At 40.7% G+C, this 21,968-nt stretch overlaps 1 protein-coding gene across 3 annotated transcripts in view; it reads right to left on the minus strand.

Moving 5' to 3' along the window:
- Window positions 1–21,968, minus strand: part of rev3l (REV3 like, DNA directed polymerase zeta catalytic subunit) — a 95,852-nt gene that overhangs the window by 37,829 nt on the left and 36,055 nt on the right. For all 3 annotated transcript variants that reach the window (XM_061894100.1, XM_061894099.1, XM_061894098.1), the window contains 2 exons: window positions 6,727–6,868; window positions 939–1,183 (listed from right to left, as the gene is read on the minus strand). In XM_061894100.1, the coding sequence (XP_061750084.1) occupies window positions 939–1,183; window positions 6,727–6,868 (387 nt within the window). The remainder of the gene's footprint in view (window positions 1–938; window positions 1,184–6,726; window positions 6,869–21,968) is intronic.

A 21,968-nucleotide genomic window follows, 5' to 3' on the forward strand; every position in this document is an offset into this window, starting at 1 on the left:
GCAATGAGGTGGCGACTTGTCCAGGGTGTACCCCGCCTTCCGCCCGATTGTAGCTGAGATAGGCGCCAGCGCCCCCCGCAACCGCAAAAGGGAATAAGCGGTAGAAATGGATGGATGGAAAAATAGCCCTGCAATGAGGGGGCGACTTGTCCAGGGTGTACCCCGCCTTCCGCCCGATTGTAGTTTAGATAGGCGCCAGCGCCCCCCGCAACCGCAAAAGGGAATAAGTGGTAGAAAATGGATGGATGGATATATAGCCCTGCATTTAGGTGGCGACTTGTCCAGGGCGTACCCCGCCTTCCGCCCGATTGTAGCTGAGATAGGCGCCAGCGCCCCCCCCCCCCCGACCCCAAAAGGGAATAAGCGGTAGAAAATGGATGGATGCATATATAGCCCTGCAATGAGGTGGCGACTTCTCCAGGGTGTACGCCGCCCTCCGCCCGACTGTAGCTGAAATTGGCACCAGCCCCCCCCCGCCACCCCAAAAGGGAATAAGCGGTAGAAAATGGATGGATGGAAGTTCACCAAAACGTCAGCGTGGAGTCATTGAGTCTGTTTAGCTGATTGGTAAGCTAGCTTGCGCAGCTAGTGGGTCCATGACGGTGACTTCTGTTTTGTTTGATCAGCCGTTTTACTGCCCTGTTACAGGCACTGTAAGTATGTAAATAAACACTCCTAAACTATCTGTGCACATGACTCATTTCACAATGTATAGCTTGGGGCGGCTAATATACGAAACTATATTTTTTTTCTTCTAAAATTTAGTGGGTGCGCCGTATTTATTTGCAGGTTTTGATTTGGTTTGAAGGCAGCAGATGAAACAGCAACACAGTATCAGTGCAGCGTCAACACAGCCAGTGAGTGTGCCACACGCTCCCTGAGGCGTCCTTTACCAATTCAGCAGTGGGGGAAAAAAAAAAAACAACTAAGGTTCTTACCTTCCCAAGCTGTCCATGTGTCCCAGGCAGGTGGAGTAGCAGTAGTTGTAGGCGATGACGATGGAGGGATAAAGCGACTGGAAGTCCAGGACCACCACGGAGTTGCTGTAAAAGCGGGACTCGGGCTCCATGATTAGGGGCAGACACTGGGGGGCCCTCTGCTGGGCCCGCTGCTGCACGCTGGGCGTCACGGGGATGTAGTTGAGGGGCTTGGCCACACGCAGCATCATGGACTCTACACGGTACTGCCGGGACAGAAGGACACTTTTATTTCTTAGGACATGTTTATACTTAACCAGTGAGGTTAAATGGTAAATAAAAAGAGAATACAACTTATATTCAATTACATAGACTGCAAAGACAAGATATTTAATAAAGAAACTCCTTTCTTTTTGCAAATAATCATGAATTTAGAATGTAATGGCAGCAAAAAAGGCATTTTTACCAGTGTGTTACATGGCCTTTTCTTTTAACAACACTCAATAAAGGTTTGGGAACTGACGAGACACATTTTTCATTCTTGCTTGATGTACAGCTTAAGTTGTTCAACAGTCTCCCGCCTCACATTTTCAGGTAGGCCAGTCTAGTACCCGCACTCTTTTACTACGAAGCCACGCTGTTGTAACACCTGGCTTGGCATTGTCTTGCTGAAATAAGCAGGGGCGTCTATGATAACAACAAATGTTGCTCCAAAAGCTGTATGTACCTTTCAGCATTAAGTGTAAGTTACCCATGCCTTGGCCACTAATACACCCCCATACCATCACACATGCTGACTTTTTACATTTTCACCCAGATGGTTCTTTTCCGGAGGACAGAACCTCTACAGTTTCCCAAAACAATTTGAAACACTTTTTCATTTTTTTTTTTCTGGGTGTTGTTGACAAATAGCTGTGGCTTTGCATAATAATAAATAACAAATGATAAATGGGTTGTACTAGTATAGCGCTTTTTCTACCTTCAAGGTACTCAAAGCGCTTTGACACTACTTCCACATTTACCCATTCACACACACATTCACACAATGATGGAGGGAGCTGCCATGCAAGGCGCTAACCAGCACCCATCAGGAGCAAGGGTGAAGTGTCTTGCTCAAGGACACAACGGATGTGACGAGGTTGGTACTAGGTGGGGATTGAACCAGCGACCCTCCGGTTGCGCACGACCACTCTTCCACTGCGCCACGCTGTAGTACAGTTTTAACTTGCACTTACAGAGCGAAGCGTTTCTGGGTGTTGTTGACAAATAGCTGTGGCTTTGCATAATAATAAATAATAAGTGATAAATGGGTTGTACATGTATAGTGCTTTTCTACCTTAAAGGTACTCAAAGCGCTTTGACACTACTTCCACATTTACCCATTCACACACAGATGGAGGGAGCTGCCATGCAAGGCGCTAACCAGCACCCATCAGGAGGCATGTGCGGAGGAATAAGCAGGGGCGTCCATGATAACAACAAATGTCGCTCCAAAAGCTGTATGTACCTTTTAGCATTAATGGTGCCTTCACAGATGTGTAAGTTACCCATTCCTTGGCCACTAATACACCCCCATACCATCACACATGCTGACTTCTACACTTTCACCCTAGAACAGTCCAGATGTTTCTTTTCCGGAGGACAGAACCTCCACAGTTTCCCAAAACAATTTGAAATGTGGACTCGTCAGAACACAGAACACTTTTTCACTTTCTTTTCTGGGTGTTGTTGACAAATAGCTGTGGCTTTGCATAATAATAAATAAATGATAAATGGGTTGTACTTGAATAGCGCTTCTCTACCTTCAAGGTACTCAAAGCGCTTTGACACTACTTCCACATTTACCCATTCACACACAGATGGAGGGAGCTGCCATGCAAGGCGCTAACCAGCACCCATCAGGAGCAAGGGTGAAGTGTCTTGCTCAAGACACAACGGACGTGACGAGGTTGGTACTAGGTGGGGATTGAACCAGCGACCCTCCGATTGCGTACGGCCACTCTTCCACTGCGCCACGCTGTAGTACAGTTTTAACTTGCACTTACGGAGCGAAGCGTTTCTGGGTGTTGTTGACAAATAGCTGTGGCTTTGCATAATAATAAATAACAAATGATAAATGGGTTGTACTTGTATAGCGCTTTTTCTACCTTCAAAGTACTCAAAGCGCTTTGACACTACTTCCACATTTACCCATTCACACACACATTCACCAGCACCCATCAGGAGCAAGGGTGAAGTGTCTTGCTCAAGGACACAACGGACGTGACGAGGTTGGTACTAGGTGGGGATTGAACCAGCGACCCTCCGGTTGCGTACGGCCACTCTCCCCACTGCGCCACGCTGTAGCAGAGTTTTAACTTGCACTTACAGATGTAGTGACTGACTGTGGTTTTAGGAACACGTGGTGATATCCTTTACACACCGATGTGGCTTTTTGATGCAGTAGCGCCTGAGGGATGGAAGGTGCGTAATATCAAGACTTACGTGCGGTGATTTCTCCACATTCTCTCAACCTTTTGATGATATTACGGAGCGTAGCTGGTGAAATCCCTCAATTCCTCGCAATAGCTGCTTGAGAAATGGTTGCGTACGTATATTGAAGAGTTAGTGCTGCAAGGGAATGTGGGTATTTGTTCTGTTGTGTCTATGTTGTGTTACGGTGTGGATGTTCTCCCGAAATGTGTTTGGGGGCGGCATGGCGTAGTGGGTGGAGCGCCCGTGCCAGAAACCTGAGGGTTGCAGGTTCGCTTCCCACCTATTGACATCCAAATCGCTTCCGTTGTGTCCTTGGGCAGGACACTTCACCCTTTGCCCCCGGTGCCGCTCACACTGGTGAATGAATGATTGGAGATGGTCGGAGGGGCCGTAGGCGCAAACTGGCAGCCACGCTTCCGTCAGTCTACCCCAGGGCAGCTGTGGCTACTGATGTAGCTTACCACCACCAGGTGTGAATGAATGATGGGTTCCCACTTCTCTGTGAGCGCTTTGAGTATATAACAATAGAAAAGCGCGATATAAATCTAATCCATTATTATTATTATTGTCATTCTTGTTTGGTGTGGGTTCGCATATTTGTAACAGTGTTAAAGTTGTTTATACGGCCACCCTCAGTCTGACCTGTATGGCTGCTGACCAAGTATGCTGGCATTCACTTAAGTGTGTGTTTTAGTCGCATATATTATGTGACTTGGCCGGCACGATGTTTGTATGGCGAAAAAGCGGACGTGACAACATATTGTAGACCAGGGGTGCCCACACTTTTTCTGCAGGCGAGCTACTTTTCAATTGACCAACTCGAGGGGATCTACCTCATTTATATATATCATTTATATTTATTTATTCATGAAAGAGACATTTTTGTAAACAAGTTAAATGTGTTTAATGATAATACAAGCATGTGTAACACATATAGATGTCTTTCTTTCACCAAGACAAGAATATAAGTTGGTGTATTACCTGATTCTGATGACTTGCATTGATTGGAATCAGACAGTAATGATGATAACGCCCACATTTTCAAATGGATAAAAAAAGTTGTCCTTTCTGTACAATACCACATGAAAGTGGTTGGTTTTTGGCATCTAATTCATCCAGCTTCCATACACTTTACAAGAAAAACATTGGCGGCAAATTCCGTAGCTTGCTTGATTGACATTCACGGCACCCGAGGGTCTTGTGAGATGACGCTGGCTGCTGCCAGTTCATTATTATGAAAAAATGACAGAGAGGAAGGCGAGAAACACTTTTTATTTCAACAGACTTTCGCGCCGTACCTTCCGTCAAAACTCTAAAGGCCGACTGCACATTTCCTATCTTCACAATAAAAGCCCTGCTTCATGCTGCCTGCGCTAACAAAATAATAGTCTCGGAAAGCTGGCGTGCACAAGTGACGTGCACGCCAGCTTTCTGAGGGATCGCTTGTGCACGCCAGTTTTCCGAGACTCTGTATTTAGTTAGCGCAGGCAGCATGAAGCGGGGCTTTTATTGTGAAGATAGGAAACGTGCAGTCGGCCTTTAGAGTTTTGACGGAAGGTACGGCGCGAGAGTCTGTTGAAATAAAAAGTGTTTCTCGCCTTCCTCTCGGTCATATTTTCATAATAATGATCTTGCAGCAGCCAGCGTCATCTCACAAGACCCTCCGGTACCGTGAATGTCATTTAAGTGACGTCTTGGTGAAGATTGATGATCACTCATTTTTAGGTCTATTTTTTTTTAAAGGCCTGGCTGGAGATCGACTGACACACCCCCCGCGGTCGACTGGTAGCTCGCGATCGACGTAATGGGCACCCCTGTTCTAGACAAACTAAAGGCAGTGCCTTATAGGCACGCCACCAATATTGTTGTCCGGGTGGAAATCTTGAGAAAATCTGGAGAATGGTTGGAAAATCGGGAGAGTTGGCAAGTATGAGTATTAGCGGCGAATGCAGTGTTACAGCGGCAGAGGTATAGTACCGGCGGGCCAGCTCTAAAGTTTCCTAAAAAATTTCATTTTTGCCTCTTTGAGCTGTAATTTGACCCCCTTAAAATGCTTCAAAGTGCAAGTTAAAGCTCTGCTATGCCAAGCGAAAGCCATTTATCAACAACATCCAGAAATCTAATAAAAAACCAAACCCCAAAAGTCAAAATTGCGCTCCAGCGCCCCTTAGGAAAAAACCCAGACAAAACTGCTTGTAACTTCTGTTCGGAATGTCGCTAACAAAAACCTCTATGTAGGGCTGACTTACACCTACATTTCATAATCGTATCTTCTAGGGCAAAAATCAACAGAAATTTAGCAAAAACCCATTCAAAGCAAAATTTTCGCAAAAAATGCTATTTTTGCCTCTTTAAGCTGTAATTTGACCCCCTTAAAATGCTTCAAAACTCACCAAACTTGGCAGACAAATCAGGACTGGCGAAAATTGCGATCTAATGAAAAAAACAAATCCCATAAAACACAGCAAAAACTGCGCCTAGGAAGAAAACACAAACAAAATTGCTTGTAACTTCCAGTAGGAATGCCGGAAAGACATGAAACAAAAACTTCTATGTAGGTCTCACTTAGACCTACATTTAGATGATTGACATTCTTAGGCAAAAATCAACAGGAAGTTACAAATTACCCCTTCAAAATAAAAGTTTTGTAAAAACCCGTCACCTTTTTCAAACGTAAACTCCTCCGAGTGCGTTTGTCGTTTCGGCCTCAAACTCGCACAGGAGAGAGATTGAACCCTTTTGATTAAAAATGTCCCTCAAAGTTTTGATTACTGCTCCGGTTTTGATTTTACGCGCCTTCAAAGAACCCCTGCGCAAAGTTTCCTAAAAAAATGTCATTTTTGCTTCTTTGACCTATAATTTGACCCCCTTAAAATGCTTCAAAGTGCAAGTTAAAGCTCTACTATGCCAAGCGAAAGCCATTTATCAACAACATCCAGAAACGCTGATCTGTAATTTGACCCCCTTAACGTGCTTCAAAACTCACCAAATTTTACACACACATCAGGACTGGCGAAACTTGCCATCTAATAAAAAACCAAACCCCAAAAGTCAAAATTGCGCTCCAGCGCCCCTTAGGAAAAAACCCAGACAAAACTGCTTGTAACTTCTGTTAGGAATGTCGTAGAGACATGAAACAAAGACCTCTATGTAGGTCTGACTTAGACCAGGGCTTGGCAGCCGTCAAAGGCGGACCCGACCAACGCTGCTTGCAGCTTTAATGTTAATTTGATATTGCCTCAAGGGCCAAATGTAATTGCATGGCGGGCCAGAGTTTGACACCCATGCTCTAGATGAAAGAAGGTATGTCGTCTCAAAAGTAGCGAGCAGGTACCTGAGAGCCTCGAGTGAGAACGTGGAAAAACTGGATCCCAAACAGTCTGGCGAGCTCGCTGGTTCTGCCGATGATGTCCCGCTGCTGCAGGAGCTGCATGGCACCCTGCACGCGGCTCACGTAGTAGTCCACCGTTTTCCACCTAAGACGAGCAAGGAGCAATGAGCGACAACTTTAGGAAGGCTTCACTTCCGGCAGATCGTGGAGCGCAAGACCTGCATGACAGTGTCCGTTAAAGAAGAGCACTCATGTTGTTCTTACTTCCACTTGACCTCGTGCAAGGGGGTCTACAACGGCGGTTTAGGAGTGTTAAAGGGGAACATTATCACAATTTCAAAAGGGTTAAAAACAATAAAAATCAGATCCCAGTGGCTTGTTGTATTTTTTGAAGTCTTTTTCAAAATTTTACCGGTCTCGGAATATCCCTAAATAAAGCTTTAAAGTGCCTTATTTTCGCTATTTGCGATGCCACTATCCATTTCCCTGTGATGTCATACAGTGCTGCCAATGTAAACAAACAATGGGAATACTACAGCAAGATATAGCGACATTAGCTCGGATTCAAACTCGGATTTCAGCGATTTAAGCGATTCAACAGATTACGCATGTATTGAAACGGATGGGTGGAGTATGAAAATATTGAAGAAGAAACTGAAGCTATTGAGCGAATTCATAGTCATAGCATGGCCGAATAGCTGCGTTAGCATCGCCGGTAAAATGTGCGGACCAAACGATCAGGACTTTCGCATCTTTTGACCCAACTTAAATCCATCGATTGGTAAGTGTTTGTTTCGCATTAAAGGTGGGTGGAAGGAAACTTAATATAGTTGCAAATGCATCTGCAGGTTATCCATACATCTCTGTGCCATGTCTGCTTTAGCACGGCCGGTAAATAGCATGTTAGCATCGATTAGCTGGCAGTCAATATCAACAAAACTCACCTTTGTGATTTCGTTGACTATCGTTGCAAATGCATCTGCAGGTTATCCATACATCTCTGTGCCATGTCTGCTTTAGCACCGCCGGTAAGTAGCATGTTAGCATCGATTAGCGTAGCATGTTAGCATCGATTAGCGTAGCATGTTAGCATCGATTAGTTGGCAGTCAACATCAACAAAACTCACCTTTGTGATTTCGTTGACTTTATAGTTGCAAATGCATCTGCAGGTTATCCATACATCTCTGTGCCATGTCTGCTTTAGCACCGCCGGTAAGTAGCATGTTAGCATCGATTAGCGTAGCATGTTAGCATCGATTAGCGTAGCATGTTAGCATCGATTAGTTGGCAGTCAACATCAACAAAACTCACCTTTGTGATTTCGTTGACTTTATAGTTGCAAATGCATCTGCAGGTTATCCATACATCTCTGTGCCATGTCTGCTTTAGCACCGCCGGTAAGTAGCATGTTAGCATCGATTAGCTGGCAGTCAACATCAACAAAACTCACCTTTGTGATTTCTGTGACTTTATCGTTGCGAATGCATCTGCAGGTTATCCATACATCTCTGTGCCATGTCTGCTTTAGCACCGCCGCTTAATAGCATGTTAGCATCGATTAGCTGGCAGCCAACATCAACAAAACTCACCTTTGTGATTTCGTTGACTTTATCGTTGCAAATGCATCTGCAGGTTATCCATACATCTCTGTGCCATGTCTGTCTTAGCATCGCCGGTAAAATGTGGAGACACTTTGGTACATTCAATGGGGGTCTGGCGGCAGATTTCCTGCCAGTGGTGCAACTTGAATCCCTCCCTGTTAGTGTTGTTACACCCTCCGACAACACACCGACGAGGCATGATGTCTCCAAGGTTCCAAAAAATAGTCGAAAAAAACGGAAAATAACAGAGCTGAGACCCGGTGTTTGTAATGTGAAAATGAAAATGGCGGGTGTGTTACCTCGGTGACGTCATCGCCTCCAGAGCGATAAACAGAAAGGCGTTTAATTCGCCAAAATTCACCCATTTAGAGTTCGGAAATCGGTTAAAAAAAACATATGGTCTTTTTTCTGCACCATCAAGGTATATATTGACGCTTACATAGGTCTGCTGATAATGTTCCCCTTTAAAGCAGTGATGGCGCTGGGAATTTTGAAAATGGGGTCCCGGGGACCCCATCACGTCATTTTTTAGGTCCCACTTTTTTGCATGTTTTGAAAACAATTGGTAAATGTATGCATGATCCTGTTATATTTCACATTCTATGTTGTGTTTTGGAAAAATGTTGTCATAAACCTTAATTCATTAAAAAACAAATAAGTGAAGTGAAGTGAATTATATTTATATAGCGCTTTTCTCTATTGACTCAAATCGCTTTACATAGTGAAACCCAATATCTAAGTTACATTTAAACCAGTGTGGGTGGCACTGGGAGCAGGTGGGTAAAGTGTCTTGCCCAAGGACACCTCGGCAGTGACTAGGATGGCTGAAGCGGGAATCGAACCTGCAACCCTCAAGTTGCTGGCACGGCCACTCTACCAACCGAGCTATGCCGCCCCTACAAATAAAACAAATATTTTTTTATGGAAATGTATTCACTTTCTTCTTTTCTTCATGGATCTAAAGCAGGGGGCACCAGGTCGCCCGTAAGGACCAGATGAGTCGCCCGCTGGCCTGTTCTAAAAATAGCTCAAATAGCAGCACTTACCAGTGAGCTGCCTCAATTTTTTTTAAATTGTATTTATATACTAGCAAGCTGGTCTCGCTTTGTTCGACATTTTTAATTCTAAGAGAGACAAAACTCAAAAAGAATTTGAAAATCCAAGAAAATATTTTAAAGACTTGGTCTTCACTTGTTTATTTTTTTTTACTTTGCTTCTTATAACTTTCAGAAAGACAATTTTAGAGAAAAAATACGACCTTAAAAATTATTTTAAAATTTTTTAAACACATACACCTTTTTACCTTTTAAATTCCTTCCTCTTCTTTCCTGAAAATTTAAATCAATGTTAAAAAAAAAGGTATTTTGTTTATTGTAAAGGATAATAAATACATTTTTATTTAATTCTTCATAATATTTGTGAAATATCATGATTAAAATTCAAAAAAATTATTCTGGCAAATCTAGAAAATCTGTCGAATCAAATTCAAATCTTATTTCAAAGTCTTTTGAATATCTTTTAGAAAATTTATTCTGGAAAATCTAGAAAAAGTCTTTGTTAGAAATATAGCTTGGTCCAATTTGTTATATATTCTAACAAAGTGCAGATTGGATTTGAACCTATTTAAAACATGTCATCAAAAATATATATTTATTATGAGAAATCATTAAGATAATCAGTGTTTCCACAAATATAAATATCATTAATTATTAATAATAACATAGACTTAAAGTTAAATTGAGCAAATTGGCTATTTCTGGCAATTTATTTAAGTGTGTATCAAACTGGTAGCCCTTGGCATTAATCAGTACCCAAGAAGTAGCTCTTGGTTTCAAAAAGGTTTGTAACCCCAGAGCTAAACTTTACCGCTGCCCCCCCAAAAATCAGAATTATCTGGCTGACGAGGACCACTGACACATCTCAACTCTGCATATTTGACTAAAACATCAACATCAAGTACCTACTGTACTGTTTACTTGGTGAAATACCCTTTTTTCAGCGCATATAACTTCCCAAAGCACCACTTTTCTGCTGCCAAAAATAGATTTCAAGTAATATTTTGATATTAGCACCTAGCATTTTTGACTAGAATACCCTCATGAACATTACATATATCAACATCAAGTACCTACTGTACTGTTTCCTTGGTAAAATACCGTTTTTTCAGAGCAAATTACTTCCCAAAGCACCACTTTTCTGCTGCCAAAAATAGATTTCAGGTAATATTTTGATATTAGCACAGAGCATATTTGACTAGAATACCCACATATCAACATCAAGTACCTACTGTACTGTTTACTTGGTGAAATACCCTTTTTTCAGCGCAAATAACTTGCCAAAGCACCACTTTTCTGCTGCCAAAAATAGATTTCAAGTAATATTTTGATATTAGCACAGAGCATATTTGACTAGAATACCCTCATGAACATTACATATATCAACATCAAGTACCTACTGTACTGTTTACTTGGTGAAATACCCTTTTTAGAGCAAATAACTTCCCAAAGCACCACTTTTCTGCTGCCAAAAATGGATTACAAGTAATATTTTGATATTAGTACAGAGCATATTTGACTAGAATACCCTCATGAACATTACATATATCAACATCAAGTACCTACTGTACTGTTTACTTGGTGAAATACCCTTTTTAGAGCAAATAACTTCCCAAAGCACCACTTTTCTGCTGCCAAAAATAGATTTCAAGTAATATTTTGATATTAGCACGGAGCATATTTGAGTAGAATACCCATATATCAACATCAAGTACCTACTGTACTGTTTACTTGCTGAAATACCCTTTTTTCAGAGCAAATAACTTCCCAAAGCACCACTTTTTTGCTGCGAAAAATAGATTTCAAGTAATATTTTGATATTAGCACAGAGCATATTTGACTAGAATACCCACATATCAACATCAAGTACCTACTGTACTGTTTACTTGGCGAATACCCTTTTTTCGGAGCAAATAACTTCCCAAAGCACCACTTTTCTGCTGCCAAAAATAGATTTCAAGTAATATTTTGATATTAGCACCTAGCATTTTTGACTAGAATACCCTCATGAACATTACACATATCAACATCAAGTACCTACTGTACTGTTTACTTGGTGAAATACAGTTTTTTCAGAGCAAATATCTACCCAAAGCACCACTTTTCCGCTGCAAAAAATAGATTTTAAGTAATATTTTGATATTAGCACAGAGCATATTTGACTAGAATACCCTCATGAACATTACATATATCAACATCAAGTACCTACTGTACTGTTTACTTGGTGAAATACCCTTTTCAGCGCAAATAACTTCCCAAAGCACCACTTTTCTGCTGCCAAAAATAGATTTCAAGTAATATTTTGATATTAGCACAGAGCATATTTAAATAAAATACCCACATATCAACATCAAGTACCTACTGTACTGTTTACTTGGTGAAATACCCTTTTTTCAGAGCAAAAACTTCCCAAAGCACCACTTTTCTGCTGCCAAAAATAGATTTCAAGTAATATTTTGATATTAGCACAGAGCTTTTTTGACTAGAATACCCACATATCAACATCAAGTACCTACTGTACTGTTTACTTGGTGAAATACCCTTTTTTCGGAGCAAATAACTTCCCAAAGCACCACTTTTTTTGCTGCCAAAAATAGATTTTAAGTAATATTTTGATATTAGTACAGAGCATTTTTGACTAGAATACCCTCATGAACATTACATACATCAACATCAAGTACCTACTGTACTGTTTACTTGGTGAAATACCCTTTTTTCAGAGCAAATAACATCCCAAAGCACCACTTTTTTGCTGCCAAAAATAGATTTCAAGTAATATTTTGATATTAGCACAGAGCATATTTGACTAGAATACCCACATATCAACATCAAGTACCTACTGTACGGTTTATTTGGTGAAATACCCTTTTTTCAGAGCAAATAACTTCCCAAAGCACCACTTTTCTGCTGCCAAAAATAGATTTCGAGTAATATTTTGATATTAGTACAGAGCATATTTGACTAGAATACCCACATATCAACATCAAGTACCTACTGTACTGTTTACTTGGTGAAATACCCTTTTTTCAGCGCATGTAACTTCCCAAAGCACCACTTTTCTGCTGCCAAAAATAGATTTCAAGTAATATTTTGATATTAGCACAGAGCATATTTGACTAGAATACCCTCATGAACATTACATTTATCAACATCAAGTACCTACTGTACTGTTTACTTGGTGAAATACCCTTTTTTCAGAGCAAAAACTTCCCAAAGCACCACTTTTCTGCTGCCAAAAAAAGATTTCTAGTAATATTTTGATATTAGCACAGAGCATTTTTGACTAGAATACCCTGATGAACATTACATATATCAACATCAAGTACCTACTGTACTGTTTACTTGGTGAAATACCCTTTTTTCAGAGCAAATATCTACCCAAACAACCACTTTTCTGCTGCCAAAAAAAGATTTCTAGTAATATTTTGATATTAGCACAGAGCATTTTTGACTAGAATACCCTCATGAACATTACATATATCAACATCAAGTACCTACTGTACTGTTTACTTGGTGAAATACACTTTTTTCAGAGCAAATATCTACCCAAACAACCACTTTTCAACAACCACTTTTCAACAACCACTTTTCAACAACCACTTTTCAACAACCACTTTTCAACAACCACTTTTCAACAACCACAATGCAGGTTTAGCGCGCTCCCGCCAAGGAAATCACCGGCAAATATAAACGCAACAAAACACCGGCGGAAAGCGATAATCGATTGAAAAAAAAAAACAAGCAAACCGGAGTTTTGAACCGGAGAAGGCAAGGTCGGTAAAAAAAAAAAAAAAAAAAAAATCTTCTGCAGACTTCCAGAAATGTGCGTCCTTTCTGATTGCAATGCGTGAAAAGTGTGTTAAATAATGCGCACCTGTGTCTCAACTAGGGATGCACCGAAATGCAAATTTGTGGCCGAAGCCGAATAAAACTTAACCTTCGTCTTGTTAGGGTCGGCACCGACCCGTTTTAGTTTTTAAATGCATAAAAACACCACATACATTTATTTTTTTGCATCAAAGCTTTTTGACTTTGTCAGGGACCTCTTTGTCAACAAATTAAAACATTTTAATTTTTTTCACTTAATTATAAAATGCTCTGGTAGAAATTATGCCCTTGGTGTTGTTAGGGTCGGTTTCGACCCGGTTATAAAAAATAAGATGATAAAGCAATGATAAGAGCCAAAACTGAACACACTGACAGCCAGCTCCTCTCCCAATCATGTGAGCTTTAGTGGATTCTCATTTTACCTTGTTATCCTGTACAAAAACAAACAAAAGACGGACACTAAAAGTGTCACTTTTTGCCACTCTGATTTTGTTTTTTTATTAGTTTTGGAACTAGTAATCTATTTCTCTTGGTTCCATTCACTTGATTGGTTGATGTTGGATTTCTTTTGCTGAAAAAAATACTTTTTAGCCTTTTTCTTGAAGTAAATATATATGGGTCGAAATTGACCCGTAACACCATAGATGTTACTATAGTTGAAATTCTTAAAATGAAAAAATAAACAAAAACACATTTATTTAAGAGATGTGTTCTAATACCCTTTAGTAATAGTTAGGTAACACAACAACCTTTTTTTTTTATTTATATGATTCTCTTGAGGTTCGTTTTACCATTTTTAAGAATTGAAATCGAGGGGTATACTGACAAAAAAAAGGCCCAATGGCCCACACCAAAAATATTAAAACCAATATTTTCATGTATAAGGAAGCCTAACAAGGTAACCAAGAGATGAGAAACAAATTGGATGATAAATAATTGTTTTTAGTGTATTTTACAGCTGATTTAAAACATGGGTCAAAACCGACCCGTTAACATAAGAGATGGTAACAGAAAGCTAACACAAGAGGAAGGTTAAACGCTTAGCCGAAGGCCGAATACCGAATAATGGATGCAGTTTTTCAAATTTTTTTTATATTGCATAAACAACTCTTGTACAACTCCTCTCTGGGACGGGGGACGGGGGGGGTACTAGGATGACAGGGGATGCAATATTTTACTGTTATATTGTTACTCCCATTGTTTTTATTCTTTTTGTAATATTTCTCTATTTTGTTTCCTTTTAAACCCCCATTATTTACTTTTTACTTTTTTCTTTAAATTGATCTCAACTCTGTACACTGCTGCTGGAATTTTAATTTTCCTGAAGGAACGCTCCTGAAGGAATCAATAAAGTACTATCTATCTATCTATCTATCAAAATAGCCTAGAATAAATATTTAGACATGTTTTTCAAATAAAGTAATTTTTTATTGAATACTGACATTTTTTTTTAATATTCCAGTAGCCTTTGCTTTTCATTTATATCAGGCCTTCAAACAAAACATGCATTCCCAAAAAAAATAATAAAGTGCATTAAAGTGGATAAACCCACAACAAATGAATTATTGTCCTTGTAAATAAATAAATGGGTTGTACTTGTATAGCGCTTTTCTACCTTCAAGGTACTCAAAGCGCTTTGACACTACTTCCACATTTACCCATTCGCACACACATTCACACACTGATGGAGGGAGCTGCCATGCGAGGCGCTAACCAGCACCCATCAGGAGCAAGGGTGAAGTGTCTTGCTCAGGACACAACGGACGTGACGTGGTTGGTTCTAGGTGGGGATTTGAACCAGTGACCCTCGGGTTGCGCACGGCCACTCTCCCACTCTTCCTAACTTTTGGTCGCTAATAAAAAAAGCCTCGCCTGTACCGGAAGTAGCAGACGTCACGGGTTGTGGAGCTCCTCACATCCTCACATTGTTCATAATCACAGCCTCCAGCAGCAAGAGCTATTCGGACCGAGAAAGAGACGATTTCACCATTAATTTGAGCGAGGATGAAAGATTCGTGGACGAGGAAAGTTAGAGTGAGGCACTAAAAACCAAAAAAAAAAGAAAACGCGACGGCTCCAGACGACAACCGACAGGTGTGAGCGTTTCAGATGTAATTAGACACATTTACTAGGATAATTCTGGAAGATCCCTTATAAATGGGTTAAATGGGTTGTACTTGTATAGCGCTTTTCTACCTTCAAGGTACTCAAAGCGCTTTGACACTACCATGAATTGATTAACGTGGACCCCGACTTAAACAAGTTGAAAAACTTATTCGGGTGTTACCATTTAGTGGTCAATTGTACGGAATATGTACTGTACTGTGCAATCTACTAATAAAAGTATCAATCAATCAATCACTACTTCCACATTTACCCATTCACACACACATTCACACACTGATGGAGGGAGCTGCCATGCAAGGCGCTAACCAGCACCCATCAGGAGCAAGGGTGAAGTGTCTTGCTCAGGACACAACGGACGTGACGAGGTTGGTTCTAGGTGGGATTTGAACCAGTGACCCTCGGGTTGCGCACGGCCACTCTCCCACTGCGCCACGCCGTCCCTTTTGGAGTCTCGGGGGTTTAAACCGAATGAAAACAAGTGGGAAACATTTAAAAACACAAATTTTGACACAAAAAGGCAGTGGTACCATTTTACATACAGCTACAAAAGTAAAATGAAATGAATAACTAAAAAACAGTAATAAATAATACATGTATCTGTTATTGGCACATTTCATTATTGACATCTAATTTCTATTCTATCCTTTCAACATGATCTTGTTTTATTGCCAATTTCATCCAAGATCTTACTTATTTTTGTGTATTGAGCTGTTTTTCTCTTTAAATATGGCTTCAAGCACACATTTATGTCATCCTGGCACTCTTAGCTATTTCTTCTTTATGTCTTTTTTTCCAACCAAAAATGCTTTGCTCTGATTAAATAAATAATAAATAAATAAATGGGTTGTACTTGTATAGCGCTTTTCTACCTTCAAGGTACTCAAAGCGCTTTGACACTACTTCCACATTTACCCATTCGCACACACATTCACACACTGATGGAGGGAGCTGCCATGCAAGGCGCCAACCAGCACCCATCAGGAGCAAGGGTGAAGTGTCGAGAATAAATGATTAAAAGAAACACTTATTTGAACGGTTTAAAAGAGGAGAAAACAGGAAAAAAATGAAAATTTAATTTTGAAACAGTTTGTCTTCAATTTCGACTCTTTAAAATTAAAAATTCTAACAAAAAATGAAGGGAAAACTGGCTAATTTGAATCTTTTTGAAAAGATTAAAAAAATAATTTATGGAAATTATTAGTGATTTTTCCTGATTAAGATTAATTTTAGAATTTTGATGACATGTTTTAAATAAGTTAAAATCCAATCTGCATTTTTTTTAGAATATATAATAAATTGGACCAAGCTATATTTCTAACAATGACAAACCATTATTTCTTCTAGATTTTCCAGAACAAAAATTAAAAAAAAAAATTCAAAAGACTTTGAAATAAGATTAAATTTGATTCCAAAGATTTTCAAGAGTTGCCAGAATAATTTTTTTGAATTTTAATCATAATAAGTTTGAAGATATATTTCACAAATATTCTTCGTGGAAAAAACAGAAGCTAAAATGAAGAATTAAATTAGGGGGTACTTGAATTAAAAAAAATGTTCACAGGGGGTACATCACTGAAAAAAAGGTTGAGAACCACTATTCCATCCTCCCTCCCTTACTCCGAAACCCTGTCTCTCTTTCTGCTTTACCTCTGCACTCCTGCTCTTTCTCTCTCTCTCCCTCTCTTCCACTTTTGGCAAAAGTCTGCTTAGCCACAGTAGATATGCTAATAATGTAAACAGAAGGCTCAAGTAAATCTAAAGCTGACCAACACGCCGGATTGTAGTCAGCTGGAGGCGTGTCTTAATGAAATTAAACAATGGATGTCCGCTAACTTTTTGCAACTCAACGCCAAAAAAACGGAAATGCTGATTATCGGTCCTGCTAGACACCGAACTCTATTTAATAATACAACTCTAACATTTGACAACCAAACAATTAAACAAGGCGACACGGTAAAGAATCTGGGTATTATCTTCGACCCAACTCTCTCCTTTGAGGCACACATTAAAAGCGTTACTAAAACGGCCTTCTTTCATCTCCGTAATATCGCTAAAATTCGCTCCATTCTGTCCACTAAAGACGCTGAGATCATTATCCATGCGTTTGTTACGTCTCGCCTCGACTACTGTAACGTATTATTTTCGGGTCTCCCCATGTCTAGCATTAAAAGATTACAGTTGGTACAAAATGCGGCTGCTAGACTTTTGACAAGAACAAGAAAGTTTGATCACATTACGCCTGTACTGGCTTCCTGTGCACTTAAGATGTGACTTTAAGGTTTTACTACTTACGTATAAAATACTACACGGTCTAGCTCCATCCTATCTTGCCGATTGTATTGTACCATATGTCCCGGCAAGAAATCTGCGTTCAAAGGACTCCGGCTTGTTAGTGATTCCCAAAGCCCAAAAAAAGTCTGCGGGCTATAGAGCGTTTTCCGTTCGGGCTCCAGTACTCTGGAATGCCCTCCCGGTAACAGTTCGAGATGCTACCTCAGTAGAAGCATTTAAGTCTCACCTTAAAACTCATTTGTATACTCTAGCCTTTAAATAGACTCCCTTTTTAGACCAGTTGATCTGCTGTTTCTTTTCTTTTTCTTCTATGTCCCCCCCTCCCCTGTGGAGGGGGTCCGGTCCGATCCGGTGGCCATGTACTGCTTGCCTGTGTATCGGCTGGGGACATCTCTGCGCTGCTGGTCCGCCTCGACATCTCTGCGCTGCTGATCCGCCTCCGCTTGGGATGGTTTCCTGCTGGCTCCGCTGTGAACGGGACTCTCGCTGCTGAGTTGGATCCGCTTTGGACTGGACTCTCGCGACTGTGTTGGATCCATTGTGGATTGAACTTTCACAGTATCATGTTAGACCCGCTCGACATCCATTGCTTTCCTCCTCTCCAAGGTTTCTCATAGTCATCATTGTCACCGACGTCCCACTGGGTGTGAGTTTTCCTTGCCCTTATGTGGGCCTACCGAGGATGTCGTGGTGGTTTGTGCAGCCCTTTGAGACACTAGTGATTTAGGGCTATATAAGTTAACATTGATTGATTGATTGATCCTGGCACTCTTAGCTATTTCTTCTTTATGTCTTTTTTTCCAACCAAAAATGCTTTGCTCTGATTAGGGGGTACTTGAATTAAAAAAAAATGTTCACAGGGGGTACATCACTGAAAAAAAGGTTGAGAACCACTATTCCATCCTCCCTCCCTTACTCCGAAACCCTGTCTCTCTTTCTGCTTTACCTCTGCACTCTTGCTCTTTCTCTCTCTCTCCCTCTCTTCCACTTTTGGCAAAAGTCTGCTTAGCCACAGTAGATATGCTAATAATGTAAACAGAAGGCTCAAGTAAATCTCAATTAAGTGTGTGCTTGTAACCTCATACACTTATACAGGTAGCCTACACAACAGGCTAATAATGTAAACAGAGGCCCCACTAAATCTCAATTAAGTGTGTGCTTGGAGTAATTAGGAAAAGATGGAAACAAATAATTAATTATGGAACTACTAAATTACTAGTTTGTAAACCTCTAATAAGAAATTCTAGTTGGCAAAAAGGAACTAAAATTAATAAAAAAAACATATCATTTTTATTTAATAAAGAAATCTTTGAAGGCTGTCCCATACAACACATATGGAAAATGGGAGGACTTTTTTGACTGCCCGTTGCCGTGGGATACCATATTCAAACTAATCTACAAAACTACTATCGATGTGCAAAACCGTTATTTTCAAATTAAAATTATTTATAACTTCTTACCAACGGGGAAAATGTTAAAACTATGGAATATGACTGTATGTTTGAAACTATTGTAGTGTCGTTATGTACAAAAAGTGCACTTTATTTTAGTGTTGCTTTTATATGTTATCTTAGTGACATGCAGAAAAGTGCACTTTATATGTTTTAAACTATTGTTGTGTACAAAAAGTGCACTTATTTATAACAACGCTTTTTAAAGGGGAACATTATCACAATTTCAAAAGGGTTAAAAACAATAAAAATCAGTTCCCAGTGGCTTGTTGTATTTTCTGAAGTTTTTTTTTTAATTTTACCGGTCTCGGAATATCCCTAAATAAAGCTTTAAAGTGCTTGATTTTCGCTATTTGCGATGCCACTGTCCATTTCCCTGTGACGTCACACAGTGCTGCCAATGTAAACAAACAATGGGAATACCACAGCAAGATATAGCGACATTAGCTCGGATTCAAACTCGGATTTCAGCGACTTAAGCGATTCAACAGATTACGCATGTATTGAAACAGATGGTTGGAGTATGAAAATATTGAAGAAGAAACTGGAGCTATTGAGCGAATTCATAGCCATAGCATGGCCGAATAGCTGCGTTAGCATCGCCGGTAAAAAGTGCGGACCAAACGATCAGGACTTTCGCATCTTGTGACACTGGAGCAACTTAAATCCGTCGATTGGTAAGTGTTTGTTTCGCATTAAATGTGGGTGGAAGGAAACGTAATATAGTTGCAAATGCATCTGCAGGTTATCCATACATCTCTGTGCCATGTCTGCTTTAGCACCGCCGGTAAATAGCATGTTAGCGTCGATTAGCGTAGCATGTTAGCATCGATTAGCTGGCAGTCAACATCAACAAAACTGAGTCAGATGATTGCCGCTTTTGCTGTCAGGAATCTGAATCCACCCTGCATTTGTTTTGGTATTGTCATATTGTTGTCTTCCTTTTGGGTGGAAGTTGAAAAAACGTGTTCAAGGATTGGTTTGTTTATGAAGCTTGATATAGTTTCTGTTATTTTAGGAGAGTTTATTGACAAGCATGACTTAGTTAATTTAATTATAGTACTTGGTAAAAGGTTTATTTTTAAGGCCAAAAATAGATATTCACTTAGTATTACTTTCTTTAAAACATTTATTCAGTATTTTTTAACTTTAGAAAGATACATGATTGACAACGATAATGATGCCAAAAAACATGAAAAAAGATGGGAAATCCTTAAAGGCTTATTATGAAAATGTAATAATGTTTATAGATATGTAACAACAGCAACATATATGCTGTCTGTTGTTGTGTTCCCTTTTTTTGAGTGTACAAAATGAAGGGGTGTGTTGAATCTGACTTGGACATAATATGGACTATACACAAATGCTTTTTATGAAAATGTAATTTTGTTTATAACTTATATGCAATCTGTTGTTTCCCTCATTTTTGTTGTTGCACATGGATGAGGGTGTGTGTTGCTGAGGCCCACTTTGACATTGTCTGGACTGGACCTGGTTTTAAAAACCTTTTAGACAAGTCTAATTCCATTAACAACCTGGTCTGATGAAGATAAGGTTATTTTTTTTAATTTTTTTTTAATAAAATAAAATGAGATTAAAAAAGACTTGGAGAAGGCATTCGACCGTGTCCCTCGGGAAGTCCTGTGGGGAGTGCTCAGAGAGTATGGGGTATCGGACTGTCTTATTGTGGCGGTCCGGTCCCTGTATGATCAGTGTCAGAGCTTGGTCCGCATTGCCGGCAGTAAGTCGGACACATTTCCAGTGAGGGTTGGACTCCGCCAAGGCTGTCCTTTGTCACCGATTCTGTTCATAACTTTTATGGACAGAATTTCTAGGCGCAGTCAAGGCGTTGAGGGGTTCCGGTTTGGTAACCGCAGGATTAGGTCTCTGCTTTTTGCAGATGATGTGGTCCTGATGGCTTCATCTGACCGGGATCTTCAGCTCTCGCTGGATCGGTTCGCAGCCGAGTGTGAAGCGACCGGAATGAGAATCAGCACCTCCAAGTCCGAGTCCATGGTTCTCGCCCGGAAAAGGGTGGAGTGCCATCTCCGGGTTGGGGAGGAGACCCTGCCCCAAGTGGAGGAGTTCAAGTACCTAGGAGTCTTGTTCACGAGTGAGGGAAGAGTGGATCGTGAGATCAACAGGCGGATCGGTGCGGCGTCTTCAGTAATGCGGACGTTGTACCGGTCCGTTGTGGTGAAGAAGGAGCTGAGCCGGAAGGCAAAGCTCTCAATTTACCGGTCGATCTACGTTCCCATCCTCACCTATGGTCATGAGCTTTGGGTCATGACCGAAAGGATAAGATCACGGGTACAAGCGGCCCAAATGAGTTTCCTCCGCCGTGTGGCGGGTCTCTCCCTTAGAGATAGGGTGAGAAGCTCTGCCATCCGGGAGGAACTCAAAGTAAAGCCGTTGCTCCTTCACATGGAGAGGAGCCAGATGAGGTGGTTCGGGCATCTGGTCAGGATGCCACCCGAACGCCTCCCTAGGGAGGTGTTTAGGGCACGTCCAACCGGTAGGAGGCCACGGGGAAGACCCAGGACACGTTGGGAAGACTATGTCTCCCGGCTGGCCTGGGAACGCCTCGGGATCCCCCGGGAAGAGCTAGACGAAGTGGCTGGGGAGAGGGAAGTCTGGGTTTCCCTGCTTAGGCTGTTGCCCCCGCGACCCGACCTCGGATAAGCGGAAGATGATGGATGGATGGATGGATGGATGGATGGATGGATGGATGGAGATTAAAAAAAAAGGAAAACAATGACATTTTTTTGGGATAAAAAAGAAAGTAAAATCATATAAAACAATTACATAAAAAATAGTAATTAACGATAGTGTTAGTGGACCGGCGACACACACAATCATGTGTGTTTCAGGGACTGTGTCCCTTGCAGAC

The sequence above is a fragment of the Nerophis ophidion genome, linkage group LG03 (genome assembly GCF_033978795.1).
Source record: "Nerophis ophidion isolate RoL-2023_Sa linkage group LG03, RoL_Noph_v1.0, whole genome shotgun sequence".
Taxonomy (NCBI): Eukaryota; Metazoa; Chordata; class Actinopteri; order Syngnathiformes; family Syngnathidae; genus Nerophis; species Nerophis ophidion.